Raw genomic sequence first — 27497 nt, 5'->3', positions numbered from 1 at the left:
GTGTGTGTGTGAGAGTGTGTGCTTGCACAGGTATTGCACAGTTCCTTTGTAACAACTATGCAAATATTTGCAGATGTATTTTCTGCATATACACAGGTAGCAGTCATTTTTAACACTACAAAACCCAGACTCACATCCCTCATATGAACCATTCAGAAGCAAGTAAGGAACGTTTTTAAACCGGAGTTCCAAAATGGAGTCTAAATGTTTCTGTTCCTTCACCTTTATCATCACAATCTACATAACAGGTATTTCTAGCATTAATATTCTAATATGTTTTAGTTCTATTCTAGCTATTATGTATGATTTCAAAATGTATGCTGCTTATATATAGGGGCTATTTTATCATACCCTTTCAGATCCAGTTTTTTCTAGGCACATATTTTATCTTTCTTCCACTTAAACCCTTAAACAAATAAGACTAAAAACAAATGTTGATGTAAAATGATTTTTTTTTGTTTGCTTTAACAGAATTGAAAAAAATTGTGTTATAGCATGTTAAATCTTTAAGTCGTTTCTTTTCCTATTACTAGCTTTAAGGTAATTTTGTGCAGGTAAAATGGATGGATCTATATGGATGTGGATGGAAGAACATGAGTTTTTAGTGTCTATAATGATCTTGTGCACCTTATAAACTTTTAAACTTTTTTTTTCAAACCTAATGTGGCATATAGGTGACCTTATTAAACTAATTCTGGTAAAGGCGCTCTTTCCCTACTTTGATTTATCAGTGGCTGTTCTTCCTCAGGTCTGTGAAGGTTGCTCGGGCTTCCTCTTTATTTATTTATTTATTAGCTTATTACAGAAAGTAAGTACTAAATGTAATAGGATAATTCTTTCTCTTTTTTTTAATGGTGAATGTTCTATTTGTGCCATTTCTTAGTATTATCTTCCTGAAAAGATATTCACCCTCATTCCAAGCCAGGGATTAGAAACATTACAGGGAACAAAAAAATAATAATAATAAATTCACTGAACATAATCGAAAACGCAAATAATTTCACTCTAAATTGTTCCAGAGTGAAATGTTTAGGTGCTTAACCAGCTAATAACATTATTTTTAATTATTTCAATAAGTATTGAATTCATCCAGCAGTAGTCCAGAATTTGTCACTTCCTGCACACACCTACAGAAAGATATGATGTTACATAACCGCTATAGCTAGATTTTCGAAGATGGGGAGACAGCAGGAAAATCTGTGTAGAAAGTATTTTTCCTACTGTTCTGCAAGCAACAAATCATACTGAAAAGTAGAAGGAGGCTCTGAAAATGATCTGAAATGAATACAGATTTTTGTTTATATGCAGTGTTTGGTTTTATTTATACCCTAGATGTCCTTTAAGCAGAGCAGGTTATCATATGTAAAGACCATTAATAACCGTTCTTTTATTTCATTCTAACTGGTAAGTAAAGAGGGAGGCATGGATCAGTGGAGCAGAAAAATGAATAATTCAGTCCAACTACCAAAGGTCTAGGCCCACTAATGCTGTATATAGTAAATACCATATAGACATATGCTAACATTAACTGACATAAATTAAGACCTGATGTCCAGTATGATGGATGCTTACTTTAAAAAGTTATTCATCATTTGTATTTACAAGATGTATTTTGTATTTTGAAATATACTGTACTTTGTTGAAATATATGTGTATATATGTGTATTTTGAAATAAAGTCAGAACAGTGCCTATGAACTCACAGATTTGTTTTCAATGCAAATCTGTAATTACAAAGCATTCTAAACTATCTATTATAGATTATCCAAAATCTACATTTGTCATATGAAGGAGTAATATTGAATTTGAACAAGTATATTAAAATGAAGTCAGAACAGTTATATCAAATTGCAAAAAAAAAGTGAAAGAAAAAAAAAGCCTAAGAGTTTTTTTGGGGGGAAACTTCACTATCACTGTTTAATAAAGATGTTGTAGACTGAATGGTGACAATTTGTATGTCTAAAAAAAAAGTCTAGAAATCTTTTGTTGTAGACACATAGCACAGCTATTATGTATGTATGTATTATGCATTATGTATATATGATGGTGGGATACCCGTTTTTGCAGTACCTCTGTCATGCCTGCCAAGTGTAATCATTATCATTTAATATTAACTTAAAGCTACAGTGTGTAGGATTTTTGTAATAATAATAATAATAATAATAATAATAATAACAATAATAATAATAATAATAATAATAGATTTGGTGGGAAATTTGTATGCATATGCCATACGCCAAAGAAGTCTAACTACACTGTGATGCGCAGGAGCCTCAGCTAATCAGGAGAAAGAGAGAGAAAATATGACAGTGTGAGAGTGTAAACAAAGCAAATGGGAGTGAAAGAGTCTTATATTACGCTATAAGAGGAAAAAGCCAGGTTACAATCCCAGGTTACAAAATCTTCTGTAGCAAGCAGTTCGTGATAGGATTTTTCAACCAGTCTGCAAAATTCCAAACTCTTACATTCTGTAATTTTAACTATCCCCTGGAAAACATTACAAACCTGCGAAAACAACCTTGCTACTGTTCTAGCCAATAATATACCTAAAAATGTCCTCTTTCAGGTGTCTCCTCTCAGAGGCTGATTCCATCTGCGAATCCTCTGGCTGTCGGAGGAAATGTCACTCTTACTCTGAATCCTCAGATGAACATCGGTGCTGGCAGTTGGCTGTTAGATGGGAACATCCTGGTGTTCTGGTACCCAGATAATGTTATAGTGACTGACAGTTTCAAAGGGCGAATGTCTTTCAACTCATCCACAAGGCAGATCTCTCTGTATTCAGTACGAGTGTCCGATTCTGGTCTCTACGTACTACAAGGCGTGACTCCATCTGTAAAAGCAGAACTTGAACTGTCTGTTCAGGGTGAGTTTCCAAGCACACACAACCAAAAACATTTCACTAATAGTTTCTATATGTTATACTTGGAAAATGTTTAATAAAAAAGGGGAAAAGGAAGAAAAGTCTTGCCTTACTTATCAGTCAAAACAACTGCCATGTCCAAGAAAAAAAACATTGTAGCTCTCAATTTCAAAGTTAACTGGACTATAAAGAAAACTTTAAAACAACTGGTAGTGAAATCAGTTTTAAAACCTATCAAAAGTATTATAATAATAAATTACATGGAAAATGTGTGAATATTTCAACTGCCACAAAATCAATATGTAGAAGTTTAATTATGCTAGAATTCATTGGAAATATTTTGTTAATAAATAAAGACAAATTTTAAAAAGCAATTCATACTTCAGAAGAAAATACATCACTTTGAAGTTTATCTCATACAAGAAAATTACTTTGTTAGACTATCTGTCCTGTTTCATCAAGACAATGTTGCTCAACTCTGGCTGGAGTAAGCACAATTTAATGATATGGTATAATAAATCTAGTTTATCTCAATCATTAATCATCAGGTTAATTATATTTGAAGTATAGTAATATGATTATATTGCACACTTGTAGGAACAAATATGCTGAATGTGGGAATAGGGTTAGGTTCTGTCGTCATAGCTGTTTGTATGGGCTGTCTTGTAAGAAATCCAATTACTCTTAGTCACTTCCTGTGTACACTTGGTGAGCTCTATTTGCCCATTCCATATATATATACATATACATATAAAACCTTAAGACACTTTTGAGGGGCAATTGAACAAATTCATGACCATACATCAGTTACCGAGATATTCTCTATATGTATGTGCAGTATGTTTTTAGTCATCTTTTACTGTCCAGTGTATTATATCAATGCTCAGCATAGGTTGTAATTGGTAGTTTGAAACTGAAAATGTCTTTTTTTTTATATTCTTACCTTCAGAGCCAATCACGAATGTGTCTCTGACAGTAAGTAAGACAAATCTGGTGGAGTTTAAAGACAGTGTCACGTTCACCTGCACTGCCCATGGCACACCATTAGTGTTCTCATGGTATAATGGCAGCTCCGAGGTCAAAGCAGCCAATGTTCAACTCATTAATAATGGAAGTGGTCTCATTATTAGCAATGTAACAAGATATGACAGTGGGCCTTTCATCTGTTCTGTGGCGAATGGCATCAGTAATGGAAAAAGCAGGTCGATTTCCCTCGATGTCAGCTGTGAGTATAGCATTATTCTAAAATGTTCGGTTCATGTCTATGAAAAATCATTATTTAACACTACACATGGATGTTTAACATTAGGAGCTTTATTCTTTCTATACTCAATGGATTCACTGTTGAAATGATGTAACTAATATTGTATCCCCTTAGATGGTCCCAGCAACCTGATAATGGCAGTTTTGCCAAACACGATGGAACACGTTTCAGGATCAAACATCACGTTGTCCTGTTCTTCTGAATCCAAACCTACAGCATTATTCCATTGGTCCTACAATGACATTTCTCTTAATATAACCAGCCCAACCTTCCAGCTTACCAACGCCACTCAGAACCAGACAGGAGCATATGCCTGCATTGCTCAAAACACTGTGACTCTCAGATATGCCACAGTCACCAGAACCATCAGCATCATTGGTGAGATAAAAAAAGTTAAACATTAGTCTTTTTTCTAGCTGATTATCCATATTCCAGCAAGTACAACTGAGGGTAGAGTTAGCTTTGCAGCAAGGATTACACCTATAATTTATACTATCATATCTCTTTCTCTTTTTATTTAGACCCAATATCGGCTACTCCATTGGTGCCTTTTGGTGAGCCACCAATATTCAACAATTCATTTTCCTTGACCTGTGTCATCACGGGACCTGTGGACTCTGTTCATTGGATAAAGGATGGCGTGTACCTGTTTCCTGACAGCAGACTTTCTCTCTCTAACCAAAACAAGACGCTCACATTTAATCATCTCACTCTCTCTGATGATGGAAAATACCAGTGTGTAGCAAGCAACACTGTGAGCAATGTGACCAGCACGGCCTACTATCTAATAGTTAATTGTGAGTAACATATTTCACATTTCATTAACATTTTCACTCATCATCTGAGGGGATGAGTGGAAAAACACCTTCTGAATTATAACATACGTCCAGTTGCATTAGATCAGTAGTAGAATATTTTTCCCCATTCTGATGTTTGATGTGAACATCTGCTGCCACATGATTGGCTGTTTAATTGCATGAATAAGCAAGTGTACAGGTATGAGCTTGATGGCTTGTATGAGCTTGATGGCTTGTTGTAATGATACACAAAACTGAGAAAACTCAAATGAACTAAATGTACTTAGAATTATTGCTTAAATGTAGTGCTAGCTTAAAATAATTTGAATTCATTTCTCTTGTTTTGTGACCAATTCATAAAATTAACAACAGATTTGCAAATGCCATAATATAGTGTAGGTTAAATATGTATTCAAGAAAAGAATTTGCTTAAATGTGACTTCTTTTTCTTCTTAATCATTTAGATGGTCCATGGTCCACTAGGATTTCTGGCCCAGTAAGAGCTGAAGTAGGTTCTAATGTGACACTAAATTGCTCTGCTTCCTCTCAACCTGCCAGTCAATACAGCTGGTTCTTCCAAGGTTCTAAAGTGGCGGAGGGCTCTGTGTATCACGCTGACTCTCTTTTACTAAACAGCAGTGGAGAATACACTTGCCTAGCCCACAATAACTTCACAGGAATAAACAGCAGTGCTACGTGGAACTTAACTGTCGTTGGTAGGTCCTGACCTCATTTGGTCTACCTTGGTATTCTGTTATAAGTTGTCCCATCAACAGGAAAACAGACACTACTCTACTACATTTTGTGTGCAAATAGGTTTTTTTTTAATTATTATTATTATTATTTCTATGGTCTTTCTAAAGACATTTCTATCAAAACTGTACTGTGTTGTTTTGTCTTCAGTGGGCATTTCCTCAGTGGTGGTGACTCCCAATACTCTCGTCCCTCTGGCCTCCAAGGATATGCAGCTCTTCTGTAACGTGACTGGCGTATTTGAAAGCATCCAGTGGCTAAAAGACAACCAGCCATTAAATACAACAGCCACAAAATCCATTTATATGAATAACACCATTGTAGATTTCCACCCTCTGCAGATCACTGATGATGGATTATATCAGTGTGTTGCCACAGATATTTTTCGACCACACGTTAGCCAGGCGTACCATCTAATAGTTAATTGTAAGTGATTTTTGCCATTGAAGTGGTGAATCATTTGTTTTCCTGTTAACATGTTGTAGTAAGAAGAAAGTCATTTCTGGACACTCATAGAGTTCATCCTTATTAATCTGGATATTGAATATACTGTACATGTGGCAGAATACTGGCAAACAGCCAAAAATGATGAAAAATAAGGTTTTGACCAAAATGAGTTTATCTGCAGGTAATATGCTTTGAAATTTCTACTTTAAAAAAAATAACTATACTCTATTTTACCAAAACTATATGGAATGTTTTCATTTAGGCTATATTAGAACATTGTCTTGGCTGTCTGCTTGCATAGAGTACATTGGGTACAGGGCCAGTTTAACAAACACAGTGGCCAATGCAGTTAGAATGCATAAAGATCTAGAAATCTTAGCTGAGTGTGATTTTTTTATGATTTGATCAGGGTCTTTTTTTTTTTGGAAAAATTATGTCATAGCAAAACAGATATAAACCTAATCAACTGAGTTTGTAACCACATACAGGAGACTCAGGTTTAAATGCCACGAGTCACTTTTCTTTCAGATAATGAGACAGAGTCTGATGTACATAATGCTGACAATCATGGTAATTACTGTAGATAATTATAAGTCATCTCCTATTGTAAACATATAATTCATTCTTTAATTTGCCAGTAATGTTGTTAAGTTACAAATGTAGAGGTAGGCATGCTGTCTTTCAGTGCAGTTGGATTGGAATCTTTAAAAGCAGTTTCTCCCTTTTCACTTTTTGAGGTACCCACACTTGGTTTAATTTAACTTAGTTCAGTTCAGAAAAGTCTATGTTTTTCAGAACTATATATAGTAGAAAATGTTAAAATGTGATGCTGTGAACCTATGGCACACTTTATTCAGCCTCTATTCCTGCCTGACTGCATGTCTTTTTCATTAAACAGATGGACCAGTGGACCTGACTATAACAGCTGACATCAAAATCGTCAGTGTCTTAACGTGCAATGCGAAGTCTCAGCCACCAAGTGTTTACCACTGGCTCTTTAATAACACAGTCATTAATGAGGAAGCCATGTTAATTTTACCTGTAATGTCTCCTTGGGGTAACTACACCTGTGTGGCCATAAACCCCCTAACCAATGACACATTGTCTACTTCCTATGTTTTTTCAGGTGAGCAGAGCATTTCTACAAGTCAAATAGCTAATCTTTAGAGTTTAGAGAAAGTGAAAATTAAACTAAAAGACATGAAAATGCTTAAAATGTTACTATCATATTTTATTATGCTAACGTATTGGTAGCACATTTCAAATTGCCTAGAGATTACTTCACCAAACTTGTGTTTCTTCTTCACAGAACACAATGCAGTGGCCCCTCTTCAGACTAATGTGTTGCTGACTGCTTTGTGTGCTCTTGTTCTTCCTGTATTAATGATGATGAAGCCCTTCTGAGCTGCTAAACGAGACCTGCTAACTGACTCGCAAATCGACTGTATTATGCATTCCCTCTGCCTGAAGTCTAGCATCTTAATTTTATTATTCACGCTCCCTCAGATTAAAGCCAGATAATTAAATCAGTTCTGTTTTCCTGCATCATAATATTAAGAATATTGAACTTTGAATTCCTAGACAAGTCATATGTTCTCTATGGATTTACAGTGAGCTCTGGGGTGTGATGGTTGTTTTGTTAGAAGAATAAAAAACAGAGGACCGGATGACTTGAGCCATTTTCCAGAAAAGTATCACTAATTCCACATACCAAAATGACATGCAGAGATCCGGGTGACAACAGGGCAAGTCTTGGCATATTCAAGTACCTGCTTTTCACAAAACAAATCAACCATCAAAATGTCCTGCTAGTACCATCTAGTGCACATTAATTTTGCCAGGACAGGAAAAAAAAAGTTTTTGTCAGAATGATCAATGCTTACACAAATTCTCATTTTTCAGCAGGGTATTGTGTTTATTAGACATTTGTACTCACCGCTTTCCTTGCACAAATTATACTAGCTATACTTGCTATACTTTTATCCGTACATTTGATAGACAAATAATGAAATCACTGCCATGTTCTTCTTCAACCCTTTAAAAATCCTCATTGTATACTCCTTGAACTAATACTATATTTATTGCTACTTTTTAATAAACATGAATCATGCACACTTTCATTCACTACTTTTGTTTTATTAGTTAATTGAGCTTGTACATCATAGACTGTATGAGAGTGATTTATACTGTTAAATGAGATTGGATTACATTATGATAAAGTACAGCTAACGCATATTTTTCTAGCAAAGATATCATCAGAAGGCACGTAGTGAAAATTGCATCTATATTCTACATACAATCTGTATACTTGTACTTCTGGATAATATTGAAATAAATGATTTATGGTATTGTCAGCATCTTCCATTTTGAAATGTTATGATTTGGAATAGATCAAAGACTTGAAGAGCTTAATAAAAAGTAATACTCTATGGAGCAGAAAATGCTGAATATATTGATGCCAGCCTTGCAAAGAAGCTAGAATGTGTGTTGGAAAAATGATTAAATTGGGGTACTAATGTTCCCCACCTTGTTTTTCACAACCTTGAGCTTCTTGCATTTTTCGTACGATTGAATGCCTTTCTTTAAGCACAGGGCCTTCTCCTCATGACTGAGTCCATCTGAGAAAAGATGAAGAACATCAGTAATGATAACAGCAACAAAGAGCAAGAGGGAAAGTTTAAAACACAACTACCATCACAAAGCTGTTTGTGCGTGTGTGTGAGAGAGACTTACTCGAAGTGTTTCTCAAAAAAGACATTTTGCATTGACACCTTCTCTGTCTTTTACTTTTTCCTAAAGACACAAGAGAATAGTGAGCTCAGTTTGTGCAGAATTACTACATGGGGAAATGCAACCATAACTGTAAACCACAAAAAAGGCTTTTAAGGCAAGGGTCCAGCTAAATTAATGTCAATAGGAAAAGTGTAAAGTGTGAGCATATGTTAGCTTATGCCTTACACTTGGCCACTGATCTCAGTTCCAGCATTTTTTTTCAAATGTGTTTATGAGTATGTAATGTAGAAAAGTAATGTAAAATTACTGTAAAAACATACTGAAAAACAATTTCAACTGGTGCCATCTCAGTTTATACGGACATAGAAGTAATTAATGTAAGCTCATCAAAATATAATAATTTACTGTAATTATTTATTCATAGAATGTTAAAGTATTAATGATCTAGGACAGAGAATGTTTAACTAGGGGTGCTCTTAAAAAAGAAAAAAAATAGGACACTTGGGGCACTATTCCAAAATGTCACAGAATGGATTTTGTATTATAAAGAAGACTTTATTATACACAAAAGATTATTTTTCCTCAGAGTCAGCTTTTCACAGGCACTATATAGGTCCCACTTCTGCTTTTTTTTTTTTTGCTTTGAAACTGTAACGCTGCTCACCTGGGCAGGCACAGAGTGCACTTCGCTGCGTGGTGGATCTGTTGTGAATGATAGCATCAGCAGGTCTCACTGCATCTCCCGAACTGGCTGCCACTGCATCATGTACAGAGTAAAAGACTCCAGTAAACCCCCTATTTCCTGCTACTAATGCTTCGAAATCATGCTAATTGTAAATTGGATCATACATATCAAGTTTAAATAAATCAGAAATACTAGTTTTAGTTCCTGTTTGTTTAGTTATTCAGTATTCCATTAAGGCACAAAAAGCACTACCAAGCAAAAAAACTGTGCTGCTGTTACTTGCTAATATCTACTATATGTCTATTATAAAGGATACAATTAAAATAAAAAGAAGTTTCTTTTTTTTTGGTTATTGTCAGAATTTTTTATTTCAACACAACCAGACCATTAATGAAATGGAGTACACTTAACTTACAGTTTGTGTCTGATACTTGGGAGTCAATAACTTCTGTGAGGACAAACAAGCAAAAAGTACAATGTGAGCAGATAAGCAAACATGTTGTCTATGACCTCCTTCCTTCATAAGTTTCATTATAAGGTTCCATATGTGTGTTATTCTCACATAAATCTCAAATAATGTCAGTTATAAGAAACAAGTACAGTACCTTGGCAAAAAGCATTGAAGCCCACCATGGCAATGAAGATCAAAAGAAACATCACAAATTTCATCTTCTCTCAAAAAAGTTCACTTTTTACTTCTAACTTTTATGTGTACTTTTGGCAAAGAACTGCAAATTACTGTGTTGATGTGATGCACTTCAGCATTTATAAGCAGAAGCTCTTGGTGTCTGCTTTCATACAGCATGCCTGTGCTTGCTGTAAGAGAAGCCAAATCAAAGTTGACGTGTACAATAGGTCCGTATAACATTTACATGAAAATTCCAAGATCTTTTCCTTTTTTCTTCTTCTTCTTCAAATTTTATGCTGGCTAGACATGAAAGTGGCCATGTTTGTGTCTTAGGCCCTTTATCATTCCAAAAACCTCCAATCATGCCAAGGGTTGGAAACACTACACCATTCTAGACGTAGTTCACTCTTCCATAACCTGGACAATGATTCACATCAACTCCGTTAAACAGAACATGATATCTCTGGAATCACATCTTGATTCACCTCACAAAAATGAAAAAACAAAGTGCTGAACATCACTGGCCATGAACATTCCTTAATAGCTCAATGATATACAAGAAAATGAGACCACCTCTGTACATGGCCAGGATTTAGCAAAGGTTAATGCTCCCTTTATTTAGTTGAAGCTACAGAGGACTGAGTAACTGCCTGCATACGGAAGTCATTTACTGGCTGTTTGAGATGTACAGATATACTAGAATTTCAAGCTGTTCAGGCACATCAGTTGTCTTCCATTTAAGAATTAAATTTCCTGGATTTGCTTTTACCATAAAGATGTCCTATTGTGCCTTTGGCCCTGGCAATGATAGAGACTGTAGATGTGTAGTCTTCAGGAAGGTCCATCTACAATTGTAATCCATAGTTTTCCTGAAAAATTCATCATAACAACTTGCACATGCTGCACTGACTCAGTTGTTCTGGTATTATTACCATTACCTTTGGACAACCAAATATGAATTAGGCTTCAATTTCCAAGAGGTGACAACAAGCAGAAGCTACTACAAAGGATGTTGTTACATTGTTACACTATACACACACACACACACACACACACATATACATATATATATATATATATATATATACTGGGTGAGGTCCATGGATCCATGCTGTTGGCACCAAATTCCCTACCATCTGTGTGCCTCAGCAGAAATTGAGATTCTTCAGACCAGGCTATGTTTTTCTGTCCAGTTTTGGTGAGCATGTACCCATTGCAGCCTCAGCTTTCTGTTCTTGGCTGACAGAAGTAGAATCCGATGTGATCTGCTGCTGTTGTAGCCCATCCGCCTCAAGGTTCAAAGTGTTGTGCATTCTGAGATGCTTTTCTGCTCACCACACCACAGCTCACCACTGCTCACCTCAGCTGCTCGTGTTTTAACTTACACACCATCCCGTAGTCATATCACTCCTGTGCTTTCTCAACTACACTGGCTTCCAGTTCAATCACGTATTGATTTTAAAGTTCTTATCTTAATTTATAAAGCAGTACATGGGCTGGCCCCAAAGTATATTTGTAATTTGGTCTCAGTGTCCACACCATCTCGGTCTCTCCGCCCTGCCAGTTCTCTTACTCTGTACCAGCCTCGCTGTAAACTCAAAACTATGGGTGGGAGATCATTCTCTTGCACTGCTCCGAGGTTGTGGAATTCTCTGCCTCTTCCTATTAGGAATGCTCCGTCTTTTGATTGTTTTAAGAAGTTACTCAAAACATATCTTTTTAGTGAAGCTTTTAAATTATAATCTTACAGTTGTTGTTGTCATTGTTGTTATTGTGTTATCATTGTGATTGCTATTATGGAGTTGTGTTGTTTCTTTTATTGTTGTTTTATACTGTTGTAGAGCCTTGAGTGTAAAAAAGGCGCATTATAAATAAAATTTATTATTATTATTATTATTATTACAGAGTGATTATCTGAGTTACTGTAGCCTTTCTGTCAGCTCGAACCCTTCTGGCCATTCTCTCTCGACCTCTCTAATCAACAAGTCCTTTCCGTCTGCAGAACTGCCGCTCACTAGATGTTTTTTCTTTATTGCACCACTCTGAGTAAACTCTAGAGACTGTCGTGTGTGAAAATCCCAGGAGATCAGCAGTTACAGAAATACTCACACCAGCCATTCTGGCACCAACAATCATACCACGGTTGAAATCACTGGGATCATATTTTTCCCGATTCTGATGGTTGTGTTACCCGAAGCTGCATGATTTTAATACAGCTGATTAGATAACTGCATGAATGAGTACGTGTACAGGTGTTCCTAATAAAGTGCTCAGTCAGGGTATATTTCCATTTCATACATGGATTTCTCAGCTAAAATGTTTTGAATAATGTATTCTTGGAAAAAGATGTACTGAGAAAATGTTTTGGTACATTTTTAACAGATTATAAAATAAAAATTTGGTGGTAGACTTGGTGGTATCCTACTGTAAATCCAAACAACTTTGTCATTGTTGTCCTTGTAATGCAGTTAAAGTGTAGTTAATAACACTGCACTTTTATAATAGGTATGTATCTCTGAAATTTCAAGCAGATATTACGGAGTATTGCTATATTGTTATGCTTGTTACTTGGGACGGAACAGGCTAGCACCTCCTATATTGTGTACACCCCTTAATTAATACACCCAGTTGGCTGAGTTCATGATTTTAATCCAGTATTTTAAGACAGAAGACATTTACATATTGCAGTGTTAAGTCACAGATTTGGCCCTCAGAATTACTGATGGAAGCTCTTGAGAAGTTTTTTTTTTTCACAGACCAACAGGCTTGAAAATTGACCAAAGGCCTCTGTATTAACAGCACAGGACAGGGTGTAGAGAAAAAGCAGGATCACACTACATTCTCATCAAGTGGAATCGCTCATAAATGTGTTATTTACAGGTCACAGCATAGTGTTTAACATTTTCATTGCTCTTATGTATTTGATCTATCTTATCAACCGAATGTGACTTTTCTATAGTTGTAACAGGTCTATTGGAGCAAGAAAACACTAAACAGAGGTAAAGCAGTTCTTCTCATAGACAGGGGTTGGAGAACTGTACTGTCAAGTGCCAAAGGGTTATGTGTGCATGCCAATCTTATGTTTTACTATAGTAAACTTTGCAGTAAAGAAAAGACAATATTTACACGTTCCAACATAGACATACAGCCAGGAGACAGATACTAACTAATGCTTTCTATGCATTTAAGACATACCAACATAAACATTGTACAAAAACAAAGAAATCATAAGTGCTTTCAGAAAAAAAAAAAATTAAGTTCAATTTATGTGTACTTAAAACCTCTGCCTTGCCAACACTTCACCATGGTCATGTCATTTCTAACCACTGTTATGTGAGCACCTAAACTGAAAAGCTGTGTTTATTCATTGAGCTTTGACTTACATCTTCTTGTTGACTGTGCAGTTTCCATGAACTTTCCATATACTTAAGCTAACACTGTTTCCTGAAAAATCATTTTGCTTGGGGTCAACAAAAATATCAGTGGCAGTTTTTTGTCATGGTAGTTTAAGTATCACTCTCGTGAATACAATGATCAGATCAGTTGTGTAAAGTATTAACTGACAAATCAATAAAATGAAATGGCATGGAGTGTTCTGCTTAGAACAGTGTATGTATAGTATGTATAGGTGTTAATAGTGTACTATATCTAGTGACATGTTGGTCCGTAACAGTATTAATGTAAATGCATGTTGTTGTTTTTTTTGTTGCTGTTGATAATTTCTGTGTGTAGGATACATGTCTACAATAGTGTATGAAGACTTATTTGCTTTCGTGCACTCAGGGTGCGTGTGTTTCTAGCAGAGCTTTAATGTGTGTGTATATCGGCTGGCACACTTTCTGATAGGCCTGTGCTGTGAGGTGGAGATAGTCATATAGGTCCTGGTGGGAGATGGAGCCATCTGATTGGACAAATCCAGGATCCACGTCCAGAAAGGAGGCATAGGAGAGAGATGCCAACTCAGCCTGCACCAGGGTGTTCACTTGTGCATTACGCTCCCGCAGTGGGTTCGGACTCTTCCCTCTCGGCAAAACACCCTAACGGAGAAGACGGAGAGAAAGAAAAATATATCCATCGAATTTTCAAATAACAAAATATTAACTTAGTGATGACCTTTGTACCCCACTAACTGTGACAGCTAGGTGTCCCCTTAAGGGTGCCATTGTGGTGCAGTGGTTAATGTTGGCAGGGTCCCCAGCTCTATCCTGAGCTCATGTTACTGCGTGTGTGTGGAGTTTCGTCTACCCGTGTCCATCTCCAGTTTCCTCCCCCCCACCCGAAAACAGGAAGAAGATTTGCTTCGCTACATTCCTCCTAGGTGTGAATTGCGTGTGAATGTGTGTGTGGGTGCAATATGAGTCAAAAAAGTTTTATTTACTGAAAGCAGTACAGATAATAAATTACAGGACTGCACCAGTCAATAACAGAGTGCGTTAGAACATGTTTTACCACAGTAAAGCAAAGCAAAGCAAAAAAAAAAAAAAAAACTCAGTAAGAACTGTAAAATCCGCATCAGCTTAAATGTATTTAGTTCTTCAGAAACAGCACTCTTTAGTGGACCTTGTTATATAATATATTACAATGAAACAACTTCAGGTATAGTTGGATTATGTTAAGAGTCACATTGTGCTGTAGCTATATAAATAGATAAGGAGCAAGAGAATGAACTGACCAGTACAAGAATGTGAGTTTGAGGAAGGTGCTTGTTGATCTCGTTAATGATGGCCATGATGCCTCCACAGATCTGCTCGGGGGTGTGGCCATGATTATTAGTGCCCACCCACAACACTACCACCTAGATGTAGAGGAGAAAAGACCATATTTCTGTGAAACCATTTGTATCTAGTACATTAAGGCACATTGAATATAAAGATGATATATAGTATATTAATTTTAAATAATATGGGTGTGTTTTATATAACAAAAATAATAGATAAAGATTCAAAATAAATTTCAATACAGATCTAAAAGTTTATATATTATACAGAATTATACATAAAGACCTGTACATCACAAACCACTTCTATAGCACAAACTGCATACTGTACGTACTGCTGACGTTCACTATGACTCGGTCAAAATGTCTGGCTACAATAAGCAACCTCAGCAATGTGGCAGCTGGAAAACTGTACCTTGGGGCAGATGTGGTCCAGTTCTCCATTACTGAGTCTCCATAGGACATGCTGTGTTGCATCACCACCAATCCCAAAATTCAGAGAATGGAGTGGGGAGAACAGCTTTCTCCACACCTGTCAAATCAAATAATATCAAATAATAATGATCACTGCTATTAATAAATAAATTATTAATAAATACATTTTAAAGTGGGAGGAACTAGAAGAGCTCACTAAACACTTACCGGCTATGTATGTGTTGGGTTTCTGAATATTTGGTCCTACAAAGTGTCCTTACAAACACTACAAGAGTTTTAAACTGGTTGCTGGTGTATGGTCTTTAGTTAAACTGAACCATAAGATGCACAACAACAGTCAGCTCATTAAAATTAAAAGCAACTATTCTTTCTTTTTTCCTGTCAAGTCTCTCAGGACATTTCTATTTCCGTGCGGAAGTCCACCATTTTGAGCTGAGTCGAGTCATTAACAACAGACTGACCTAGCAGCTGGACGCTCTTTAGCCTATTCATCTCCACATATCTGATAAGCTGCTTTAAGCAGCCATCGCCAGCAGGACTATTGTGATTGTTTCTATGTTCATCCTCCTGTATTAATCACTATTCTTATTGGATCCACAGCCTCACAGCCTCAAATGGCACCAACGCTATTGTTCTTTCACATCACAGTAAGAGCAAATCAAGTTTCGCTATTTAACCATTCCATCTCAAACAATTAACAAGCACTGCAATAAAGGTGGAAGGTTAATCATCATAAACCAAGCCCTAAAACCTGCCCATATTTCAACACTTGTCTGAATGTGCAGATGCAACATCAAAACTATGATATATTTCTATGTTCAAGTGGCCAGGCAGAAAGAAGTTGGGTTCAAAACCATTAGTGAATTACACTCATAGTACACTTATGTAGACATTTGTCTTATTATAGCTGACTTTAGGTTATAAAATGCTGTCAAACTTATTATTTTTAAACTTACAATTGTAAAAACTCTAAAATTACACATAATGATGTTGAACACAAAACAGTTTGCACTTTTTTTTCATAGCCTAATGACAAGATGGAGTAAAGTTCTCTAAAGGGTTAACTAAGCAAAATACCTGACTTTATATTTAATACTACTGTAATATATTTAATACTATGTATTAAATGCATATCACTGCTTCCGTTTACATGTACATTGTTTTGCTTTTATTTTAACCAAATTCTGTTGAATAAAACAGTTTGATTTTTATGTTTGTTTCCTTCATTTCTGCATTACTGCACCTGGTCTGCTGTTGGTTCAGTTCACTGGATCACTTTTTCTTGCAGGTTTATGCTTGTTGATCCCACACTGTTTTGAATGTCCAAATTTTCCATTTACACCTATTGTTCGCACTCTTTGGCTAATCCTTTTGATTCCACTCTCTGGTTTGAGCCCCATATTTGGATTGCTTAATAAAATGACGCTTTGTTGGAACACTACAACACTGCCTGACAGTCCTTAGTTTAAAATTAGAAACACAGACACTTGAGTCACCTTTCCTAACCTCATACTTAGATTAATGCAATTCTATTTTCATTGGCATGATAGGTTGAACACTAAATAAGCTGTCAGAGTTGTCAGACTGATCTCTCTGCACACACACTACACCCACAGTTCAACAAGCACTCTGGCTTCCTGCCACTACCAAAGTAAAGTACCTCCTTAAAATTAAAGTGCACAGCAAGGTTTCAGCTCCCACTACCTACACAGATTCTCTATCCTTAAACTCCAGCTCTTAAAGCCAGGACCTTTCTCTTTTCTGTGAAAAAAGGCACTATGCGTTCTCAAAAAAAATTATAATTGTTGAATTATAGACATTTTGATAACTGCATAGGAAATGTTGAATGGTTTTGCAATCTGTTACAGTATGCATACACTCAGCACACACTGAAAACTTACTCAGTGCTCAGAGACCACAGGAGTACTGTTGGCTAAATATTTTTGGGTGGTAAATAGGTATCTATACAGTCAGGTCCATAAGCATTTGGAAGGTGACACAATTTTCATAATGTTGCCTCTGTACACCACCACAGTGGATTTGAAATGAAGCAGTCGAGAGGTGATTGAAGTGTTTAGGAATTGCAGCCATTTTTTTTACAGAGTCTCTCCATATTCACAGGCTCAAAAATAATTGGACAAACTAACAAGCATAAATATTAGGATTATTTTTATAGTTGGATGCAAATCCTTTGCAGTCAATGACTGCCTGAAATCTGGAACCCATGGACATCACCAAAAGCGGAGTCTCCTCTCTTGAGATGCTATGCCAGGCCTTTACTGCAGCCGCCTTCAGTTGCTGCTTGTTTGTGAGTCTTTCTGCCTTCAGTTTTGTCTTCAGTAAGTGAAAAGCATGCTCAATTGGGTTGAGGTCATCAGACATTTAAGAACATTTAATTTCTTTGCCTTAAGAAGCTCTTGGGTTGCTTTTGCGATATGTTTTCGGTCATTATCCATCTGTACTGTGAAGCACTGTCCTAAAGGTTTTGCAGCATTTGACTGAATCTGAGCAGACATTATAGCTCTATATACTCCAGAATTCATTTTGATACTTCTATCAGCAGTCACATCAATAAAGACCAGTGACCCAGCCATACATGCCCATGCCATACACTGCCTGCACCATGTTTGACAGATGATGTGGTACGCTTTGGATCATGAGTCCTTCCTTTCCTTCTCCATGCTCTTCTCTGCCCATCATTCTGGTGCAAATTAATTTTGTATCAGAACTGGTCACGTTTTTTTTTTGTTTTGTTTTTTTTTAAGCAAAGTCTAATCTGGCCTTTTTGTTCTTGAGTGTTACCAGTGGTTTACATCTTGAGGTAAACCGTCTGTATTTACATTCATGAAGGCGTCTCTTTGACAATGATATGCCTACCTCCTCGATAATGTTCTTGACTTGGCCTTGTGAAGGGGTTTTTCTTCAACAAGGAAACATTTTTGCAATCATCCACTTTAGTTGTCTTCCGTGGTCTTCCAGGCCTTTTGGTGTTGCTGAGCTCGCCAGTGCATTCTTTCTTGTTGATTTGGCCACTCCTAAATTTTTTGCTATCTCTCTGATAGGTCTGTTTCGTTTTTTCAGCCTAATGATGGCCTCCTTCACTCCTTCCGCATATTGAGAGTTCCCATGACCAGCTACCAAATGCAAATTCAATGCTTGGAATCAGCTCCAGACCTTAATCTATCATAAAATAAAAAGGAAACAGGCCACACCTAGCCATAAAACTGCTTATTAGTCAATTGTCCAATTACTTTTGAGCCTGTGAAAATGGAGAGACCATGCAAAAAATGGCTGCAATTCCTACATGGTTAATGCAATATTTTTGTTAAACTCCTTGAATTAAAGCTGAAGGTTTAAAATCATCTGCCGGTTCAAATACTTATGGACTTGAATGTAGGTACTGTTTCCTAACCCAGCAGTGACACTAAGGTTTTTAAAAACCCATGCACTGCACAACACTGCTGTACTCGAGCACCACATAAATGCTACCCCGCACAAATATTCTGGTATACTCTGGTAACACCTGGTACAAATATTCAGGGCATGATAACCCAACAGCCCCATACCATATTTTTCAGTCTACACATTATCAAAAAGAACCACTGTAGTGTTAAACATTACTGCATCATTTAATGTTAATTTCCAAAGTCCTTATCATAGTATACCATCATATCAGCATCACACCACTATGTACAAATCGTTCATGAATAAGCAAATGTGCATGTTCAGATTCGTGATTATAATTGTCTGTCTGTGTAATTGAATCAAAAGAACAAATCATACCTCAAACTCATGCATTAGTTGGATAAGAGAGTCTCCAACAAAGAGCACATCCGGTTCCTTCCCTTTACTGTCTGACACAAAACGATTGTGCTGTACAGAGAAATAGAAGTCCATCATTGGAAGCAGATACTGCTCCAGAACAGAAAGCACATAGTATGCTATTCACCGAGTATGCATGCTTGTATGTGGAATGTATTTTGCACAAACTCACCAGTGATATCCAGCGTCCATCACCGTGTATGTCCTCACAGGGGGTGGGGGTGGCTGCAGGGTTGCTATCGCCGCTGCTCATTACGGTTATTCTAAAAGCCAATCCATTACAAAGGCATGCACTAAATGAGTGTCATATTTTATGTTATAGATAGCTGCACAGTATTTTTTGCCCAAAACGTCCATTGTGCATGTATTGGCATGGAATCTGATAACTTAAAACCTACTATTAAAAACTAAATAAATAAAATAATTTACATGCATGTACATACTTTGCCCTTACAACTACTTCCTAACCCTCTCGGCAGTTTTCAGATCTTTTCAGCTGTAATATAGGATACTTTTTGGTTTGGGAAACTGCTTGAACATTGCTTAAAGTGGAAATGACTTAGCATTCAGATGGGCCTCAAAATGTAAATGCTGTTCCCTCATTTCTGGATGTCATCTTTAAAACATGCTGCTTGATTTTAAAAAAAAAAAAAAAAAAAAAAAAAAAAAAAAAAAGTAAAAACTCGTCATACTTTGAAATTTGTTTTCATGTTATCATTAGCACCTGTATAGCATAATGTTTAAGATATAACAATTGAATTTTTCCTTATTGTGACACTGTCACAGCCTTACAGCTCAGTATGAGCTTCAGTATGAGATTATATCTATTTGCTATCATATAAAAGAGGCTGGATTTAGGCCTAATTCTGTTTTTCAGCACTGTTTTGTTAGCACCGTTAGCCCTTGTCTTGTACCATCCTGGGCGTATATAGCGTGAGCTAAGCGTATTGTGCTTTTGCAGGAGCATGTTGCCAGTTTGCTGTAGCTTCTTGGATGCTTATTGTAGTTCATTAGGAACTTAGGATTTGAGTTAGAAATAACACCAAGCTAAAGAAGTAGTCTGTAATTAAAATAAAGCCTGCAATGTGGGCGTTAATACAAGTAAGACGTCTGGAGCTTTCCAGATGTTTGTGGAAAGATACAGGCCTTTCATTCAGGAAATGCTATTCCTTTCAGTGCACATACAATGTCTTTTGAGCACTTTGAGCAATGACACGATTGTGACGCGTTTAGTCAGTATTTAGCATAAGGGAATACAGCAACTAAATAAATAAACAGCATTTGTTCTTACCTATCTCTTGCTTCCGCAAACTAGCGACGCGCCAAATGCAGGAAGTGACGTAGGCACCAAGTTCATCAAGACATGGGGAGCAGAGCCCTGAGTGTCTAGACTGAAACAGATGTTATGATTTTATTAGTAACATGAACTGTGTGATTAAACACGAAAGGATTATAAGGTGGATTCTAGCTGTAATATTAGCAGAGTAGAAAATAACAAATCACTTTGCAGTGTGAAGATCAGAACCTGATCCCTGATCAGTGGGAATCTCCCTCACGAGCGCCTCTACATCACCACACATTCAACTGCACTGTTAGCTAACTGCACTTCCACTATAACTTTTATTATGACACATCACACATCTTTAAAAGCCACACATGCGCAATTAACTATACATGTTCAATAACCAAATTAGATAGATAGATAGATAGATAGATAGATAGATAGATAGATAGATAGAAATGTAATGGTCCCAAGGGAAATTTCAGTGTTACAGTAGTGGTACAAACAAACATTTACAGATAAAATGTGCCATGAGGTAATAATAATAATAATAATAATAATAATAATAATATAACCACTACTACTACTACTACTAATAATAATAATAATACGGCATGTAGGCTCTAGTGAACTGTGCACATTATACAGTATATATATAGTGTGTGATTATATGAATTTTTTATTATACAAAGTATATTTCCAGACCAGTACCAATTCCCCATACCAAATTTATTTAGAAACTACAAGCATAATACTGTTTTTAACACACACACACACACACACACACACACACACACACACACAGTCGACATGTTGGTTGTTGGGATAAGATCAGGGGAGAACTCGGAGGAATTGGTGGAAGAGGGTCTTTTCCCTAAATGAGGTCAAACTGATCAGGTATTTGCATAATGAGCATATAACTGCAGCTGTGGATAAAACCCAATCACACTTTCCAGTTTGTGCTCATAGTCTCTCAAAGGAAACAGCCCTTGCTTCTTCTAAACAGTAAATCTACCGACTTTTAGAAAATAATTTTTTGCCTTATGACTTGCCAGTTTCTAATGTATTTAATTTTATAATCTAATTTAAAATTAAACTTTTCCCCATGAAAACACTTCTGCTGTGGCAAAATGGAGCCAACAGATGGCGTTATATGCTAAAAGAAGCAGGTAGTTCCTGCAACGCTTGTACTGTATCTGCATTAAAATTACAACTCTCCAATGGTCTGTTAAATCTGTCAGCAATTTATAGGAATATATTTTGTCTAATTCATTTAAATATTATTATTATTTTTTAATTCCGGCTCTCCGAACACAATTCAGACTACTCCTGAGAGGGCTTATTTTTGTTGTTTGTTGTAGGCCTTCGTCTGAATTTATCAAATGGTGTGTTAAACCTCAGAGAAAGTAGTAGAGTAATGGAGGAAGGGTTTTTCCTTCTGTTTGATGGAGGTCATGCTGAATTTAAGTACCAACAGGAAGTCCTAAAGGATGAGAAATGGAGAAATGACTAGTATTTCTTTACTAACCACTCCTCTGCCTGTTATAAGGCTATAGAAAATACATTGTGAAAGGGTAATTGCTTTTTGTGTATTTGGTGTGAATTTTCAAATGGTCTGTTGAACACGAATTTTATATATATTACTGGATAACCATTGCAGAGTGGTATATACCTTGGGAATTATATAAACAAATATTCCTGGCCCACTATTTTAGACGTTAATGTCGATGTAATGAAAACAAACTGTTCCGCCATTTTGAGTAGCGCGTTGCCAGGTAACAGATTGTTCAAATTAACGGCGAATAGAAGTTAAGCTAAGATAGATAGCAGGCTGTTTAATTATATTAAATGAAGGGTATTTTTTCACGACTGGCTAGAGAAGAAACTTCACCAGAGGTAGGACCACACATACTGACGATGGAAGGCATTATTATCAACAAATCACTTACACCAATTTAACGGTCTGTTAGAACCACGACGTTCTCCAGACTTCTGCAAGCTAGCTAGCTAACAACTTAATGGCGACTATTGATCAAATACCAACGCTAGACATTTTTCAGGAGAGGTTAGTCACTGGTTATAAATCTAGACTGCTGTTGTGTAAAAGAGTAAAACTCTTTTTGAAGTTGAAAACTCACCTGGCTAACCAAAATAGGAAAAATACAGTAAATAAACCCATTCTCGTCCAGTACAAGTAAAACAGGCAGCACTAGTGGGACGGGTGGTCACAGGGACAACATGATTGGTGGTGAAAAAAAGTTTTAATAAATAAGCAATGAATATATATATATATATATATATATATATATATATATATATATATAATGTGTGTGTGTGTGTGTGTGAGAGAGAGAAACATACACAATGAGTACATACACTCACCATCCACTTTATTAGGAACACCTGCACATTCATGCAGTTATCTAATCAGCCAATCATGTGGCAACAGCGCAATTCATAAAATCATGCAGATGAAGGTCAAGCGCTTCAGTTCATGTTCACATCAAACATTAGAATGAAGGAAAAAGTGTGATCTCTGTGACTTTAACTGTGGCAGGGTTGTTGATACCAAATGCGCTGATTTGAGCATTTCAGAAACTGCTGATCTCCTGGGAATTTCACTCACAATGGTCTCTAGAGTTTACACAGAATGGTGCGAAAAAGCATCTCAGCATGAACAAAACATTGAACCTTGAGGTGGATGGGCTACAACAGCAGAAGATCACATCGGGCTCCACTCCTGTCAGCCAGGAACAAGAATCTGAGGCTATCATAGTCACAGACTCAGAAGCTGGACAGCTGAAGACTGGAAAGATTGATTTTTTTTTTCTTGTAATCTTCAGCTGTCCAGTTTGGGTGTGTACCAACAACCCTGCCACAGTTAAAGTCCCAGAGATCACACTTTTTTCCCTATTCTAATTATTTGATGTGAATATTAACTGAATCTCTTGACCTTCATCTGCATGTTTTTATGCATTGTGCTGCTGTCATCTTTTGACAACTGCATGAATGTACAGGTGTTCCTAATAAAGTGGACAGTGAGTGTAGAAATATACAAGAATGTAATTAGTTATATAGAAATAGATCAGGAGTTAATATTAATACCAGTAGTGCATACAGAAATGTATATTATGGGGCAAAGAGTGGTTGATTATGAGATGCATTTTTATGCTATTGTGTCAGTCATGTAATACCTAGCTAATTGTGTTCTCTTAGTCCAGCTAATTTCCTTTTATTTGTGTGCATTTAACTAGCATGCTCACTATGAGGCATCACAACAGAAGAGCGTTGTCTGACAAACAAAATGCCCTGAACATGTTCAACAGCCATATGAAGGCCAAGGTGAAATCCTGCAATACAAGTATTTCTGCTCCTTGCCACAGTTCAGTTTGTAGTAACAGTAAAACAGAGGAGCATTACAGTGCACCTCAAAAGACAAAACGTCTTAAAACCATAAAACAAAGAAATCAGATTCGAGGGCAGAGCAGCAACAGATCTAACCAGAGCCATCAACACTGTGAAAGAGGAAGCAAAGACAAAGGGCTGTGTAGTGAGTGTCAGGATTGCCAGTGCAGTCGCTCACTGAACTTTTCCAGAAAAGAAAAGCCAGTTGCTAAGCCATTTCCTTCACAGAAGCCGAGCATTATCACTGAAGGCCGTCTTACGTCTATCAGAGGTCTCTTCAGCCATGAGGTGAGGTCTGTAGACATCGAAAGACTGGTAAAGAAAAAGAAACATCAAAAGCACATAGAAACTCAGGAAAGACAGGCAACTGCAAGTAATTCCCCTTCCCCTTCCTGTTTAATTCCCCATTCAACACCACTTGCTGTGATTTCCGAAACAAGTGAGGAAGGCACTTCTGCATGTGCAAATAAAGACCAGAAGTCAAAGCCATTAGAGAAAACAGATCTTTTACAGGCTAATTTAGAAGGCACAGTCCCTGTGACTGTGGGCAGTGGAGATGGGAAGCACAGTTCTGCACAGACTCATAAAGCTACAGATAATAGTGCCGGATCTGGAAGCCCATCACATCAGAAAGGGATACAAGAAGCTGTGATTTTGTCCTCGTCAGAAAGTGAACCTGTTCATAAATCCTTTCCAACATGTGTCAGAGTCAGCCCGAGTGACCATAATGTCATTCCAGAAAAAGACAACGCACACGACCAAAAGCAAACAAATAAGGCAACTGCTGCCATGGATGTGCAACATGACTTCGTAAATACTGAAAGACACGACACCCCTGTGGAGTCAGAAGTCTTAAATTTGGATGTGCCACAATTTAATCCTAGTCCTGCAATCTTCATGTTTTCTTCACCCACACTGGACAGCGACAGAAGTGCATTGGGAGATGAAAGTCAGCACAAGAAACCTGGTTTTTCATCCAAAGAGGAAGCAGTGAGGAGGCTGGCAGCTCGGCTATCTCACAATCTAGGTTCATTTCCACTACAGCGCTGCTGCCCTCTGCTGACAGAGTGCAGGAAAGTGCTCCTGCACCACCTGCAGGAAAGGCATGGCTCTCAGCTCCAGCACAGCCTGCGCAGGCTACACTCACACCTCGGTGCAGACGGGTCACATTCCCCACACACTGCAGAGCAAGGCTGGCCCAGCTCAGTACAAAAATATTTAGACAACACACAAATGTATTTCAGCTACACAAGGAAGCATGAAGACGATCAACAGAGTGAGACAATGGAATTTCATGCAGGTATGTCACCTTAGCAATGACTGGTCATACTACATTCACTGCAGAGTTGTGATTTGTAATCACAGTATAATTTATCAGTTTATCAAAAAAAAAAAAAAGCAAGGTATTAATGTGGATTTAGAGGTACGGTGGTGTGAATTTTGATATTTGCTGTCTTCTGATTCTGAACAATGGTTATTTATTGTCTGTGCCAGATAATAGCTCACAAAAACATTGTCTACGAGAGGGTATTTGTGAGAATGTGGAAAGAGGAGCAGCCTCTAAGAGGCAGAGGAAGCAAACTTGGGGGATATACTCACCTCAGGATTTCGTCTCAAAACTCCAACGACCATGCCAAGATACGGTATGCCCTTGATGTTACTGACTTGTACTATGCATACAGGTAGACAACATGTGCTGTTTTACCACCAATGCACAGAAATAAAAGTAATGTCATTAAGGCAAGCGTGTGCTGATCTACTCATGAAATTTGCAGGTAAACCTGTAGATATATTTGTTTGCTACATTATATTCTTAACAGAGGAAGCAAACTTTGGACAGCAAACATGTCTTTGCCAATTAACTTTTGGGGTAGAGGAAAAATTCATTTTTGGCCAAATTATTCCTTCAGTAGTACGTAAAGCCCACTGAAAGATGACTGTGATTTTTGAGTTACAGCCAGTGATGGCTGGTCATGATATTAAATGGGAGGCCGAAAATCTAATATCAACCAGTAAGCTTGACAATGAGGCTCTTAGGGTTGAGAAATGCAGCATATCACAAGACCTCGATAGCAGTTTGTGGGGTAAACTGTCACACGCACGCACACTTAAAGGCAGCTGCATTCATGATTTCTAAGTGTTTCAAGTCTATGATGACATACTGGGTTCATACTATGTTTTCTCCGAATACCAAGCATGTTATACTGAAAAGCTGTAGCTCTTTCATTCAAACTATAAAACCCTAAACTTATAGCTCTGTCATCTGTCCTTGTGTGTAATTTGTACTTTGATTGGACAGTCTGTGCTTAGTATGTCTACTTGAAGTCAATCCTCTAAAAAGGCATTTTGGGGGAAAAAGAATGATAGAGTAAATAATGCACCTCATTACCCCACACCTGCATTTCAAATGTGCCTTCTCAGTCGCTGCTAATGGATGTGTTCACAAAATAGACTGAAAAATATCAACCTAAATGAAGATCCAATCTAGGGGCATTTCACTCTGTGTAATCACCTGACACAGGTGATAGGCTGTGTGAATTTTAACCCTGCTAGCACATTTAGCTAGCACCAGCCTGTCCTGTTTTTAAGTCTGTAAATATACACATTTCAAGTACAATAAAAGGGTCTAAGGTAAAATTGGTCTGAAAGGTAACGCAGTTCTACTTTCTTATTGCAAATTGATTTAAAGTTATAGGGATGTGGTGGTTAATTAGCTTTGTTTCCTCTGTCTGTAGTTAAGCCAATGGGGTATAACAACAGCACAGTCTCAAGAGTCTTTTAGAGCAAAGCAACACTCCAACTCCCAGACGTTCTCCCTGCACCAAACCTTTACTGGGGCCCAAACTCCAACACCATGGTCTTATAACTGCTCAGATCGGACTTTGGACCCCTTTTTCCTGGAGCCACAGAAGCAAGTAAAATTAGGTAGTGGTGAAAACAGAAGGAGACACAGCACTGCACTGTCACTGCTAGAACAGTATAGAAATGACCCTGATTTAAATTTTCTGTTCCAAGATGAGAATTCAAAGAGAACCCATACATCATTAGGTCCTCTGACAGAGCTGAAGACTTGTTCTCCTCACCATGACATTGAGAGTGTCAGTGAGAGACAGATCTTTGGTGCTTCTTCTACTGTTTCAGCATTTTTTCCTCCAGAAGGGTTTTGTTATGAGCCTTACTATCGGTTTCCACATCCATCCAACTCCTTTAACAGGTCAGAAAAATCTGGTATGACTCTTTACACTCAGCCAGATGTTGAAAAGAGGGGTTTTGGTCCATCCTTGCACTTTACCACTCCTTATTTCTAGTATTGGCCATAAGCTGCCTGCTACATATAGCTCTTATTGTGATGCAATGACTTTAAGTGTCATCACTAGATGTTTAAAAAAAAGTTAAATAGATGGAAAGAAATGTGTAATAGTGAAAATAATACCTTTTCTTTTCAAATGTGTACTTCAACTCTGTAAATTCAGCTTTGGGCCAGACCAGAATTCTCCACTATAAAATTTCTTAACTGTTACTAATTACCAGACTGTGTAATTTTCACTTACAGAAGTGTATTGCAAATTTAATTTGCTCAGATGCATATCTATAAACCTGACAGATGATTCTTAGTTAGAAAAAAAAAGTCATTTCAGTTTGACTGACATGTCACAATTATGTATTA

At 37.1% G+C, this 27497-nt stretch overlaps 3 protein-coding genes across 5 annotated transcripts; 2 read left to right on the top strand and 1 right to left on the bottom strand.

The window, feature by feature from the left end:
- Positions 1–124: 124 nt before the first annotated feature.
- LOC113542343 (carcinoembryonic antigen-related cell adhesion molecule 1) lies at positions 125–8027 on the top strand. The gene is made up of 9 exons (XM_026939810.3): positions 125–248; positions 2566–2865; positions 3812–4087; positions 4241–4504; positions 4648–4923; positions 5388–5639; positions 5827–6102; positions 7022–7249; positions 7433–8027. Exons 1-9 carry the CDS (start codon positions 194–196, stop codon positions 7525–7527), a joined length of 2022 nt encoding a protein of 673 aa, XP_026795611.3. The 5' UTR covers positions 125–193; the 3' UTR covers positions 7528–8027.
- Positions 8028–12801: 4774 nt separating this feature from the next.
- On the bottom strand, positions 12802–20663 carry pafah1b3 (platelet-activating factor acetylhydrolase, isoform Ib, gamma subunit). The gene is made up of 7 exons (XM_034305646.2): positions 20647–20663; positions 20435–20534; positions 19316–19406; positions 19105–19194; positions 15302–15418; positions 14842–14964; positions 12802–14206 (listed from the first exon to the last, which is right to left on the bottom strand). The coding sequence occupies exons 3-7, from the start codon at positions 19394–19396 to the stop codon at positions 13949–13951; spliced, it is 669 nt and encodes a 222-aa protein (XP_034161537.1). The 5' UTR covers positions 19397–19406; positions 20435–20534; positions 20647–20663; the 3' UTR covers positions 12802–13948.
- Positions 20664–21229: 566 nt separating this feature from the next.
- Positions 21230–27475, top strand: LOC113542387 (uncharacterized). Of its 3 annotated transcripts, none has more exons than XM_026939886.3 (4): positions 21230–21322; positions 23680–25130; positions 25325–25473; positions 26566–27475. In XM_026939886.3, the coding sequence occupies exons 2-4, from the start codon at positions 23681–23683 to the stop codon at positions 27136–27138; spliced, it is 2172 nt and encodes a 723-aa protein (XP_026795687.3). In that variant the 5' UTR covers positions 21230–21322; position 23680; the 3' UTR covers positions 27139–27475. The 3 variants fall into 3 exon arrangements, with proteins under 3 accessions (XP_026795687.3, XP_034161526.2, XP_034161520.2); XM_034305635.2 differs by lacking the exon at positions 21230–21322 and adding an exon at positions 21648–21999; XM_034305629.2 differs by lacking the exon at positions 21230–21322 and adding an exon at positions 22174–22321.
- Positions 27476–27497: the final 22 nt, after the last annotated feature.

The sequence above is a fragment of the Pangasianodon hypophthalmus genome, chromosome 1 (assembly GCF_027358585.1).
Source record: "Pangasianodon hypophthalmus isolate fPanHyp1 chromosome 1, fPanHyp1.pri, whole genome shotgun sequence".
NCBI lineage: Eukaryota > Metazoa > Chordata > Actinopteri > Siluriformes > Pangasiidae > Pangasianodon > Pangasianodon hypophthalmus.
The sequence above is the reverse complement of the archived record's forward strand: the minus strand, read 5'-3'. Positions and strand labels throughout refer to the sequence as shown.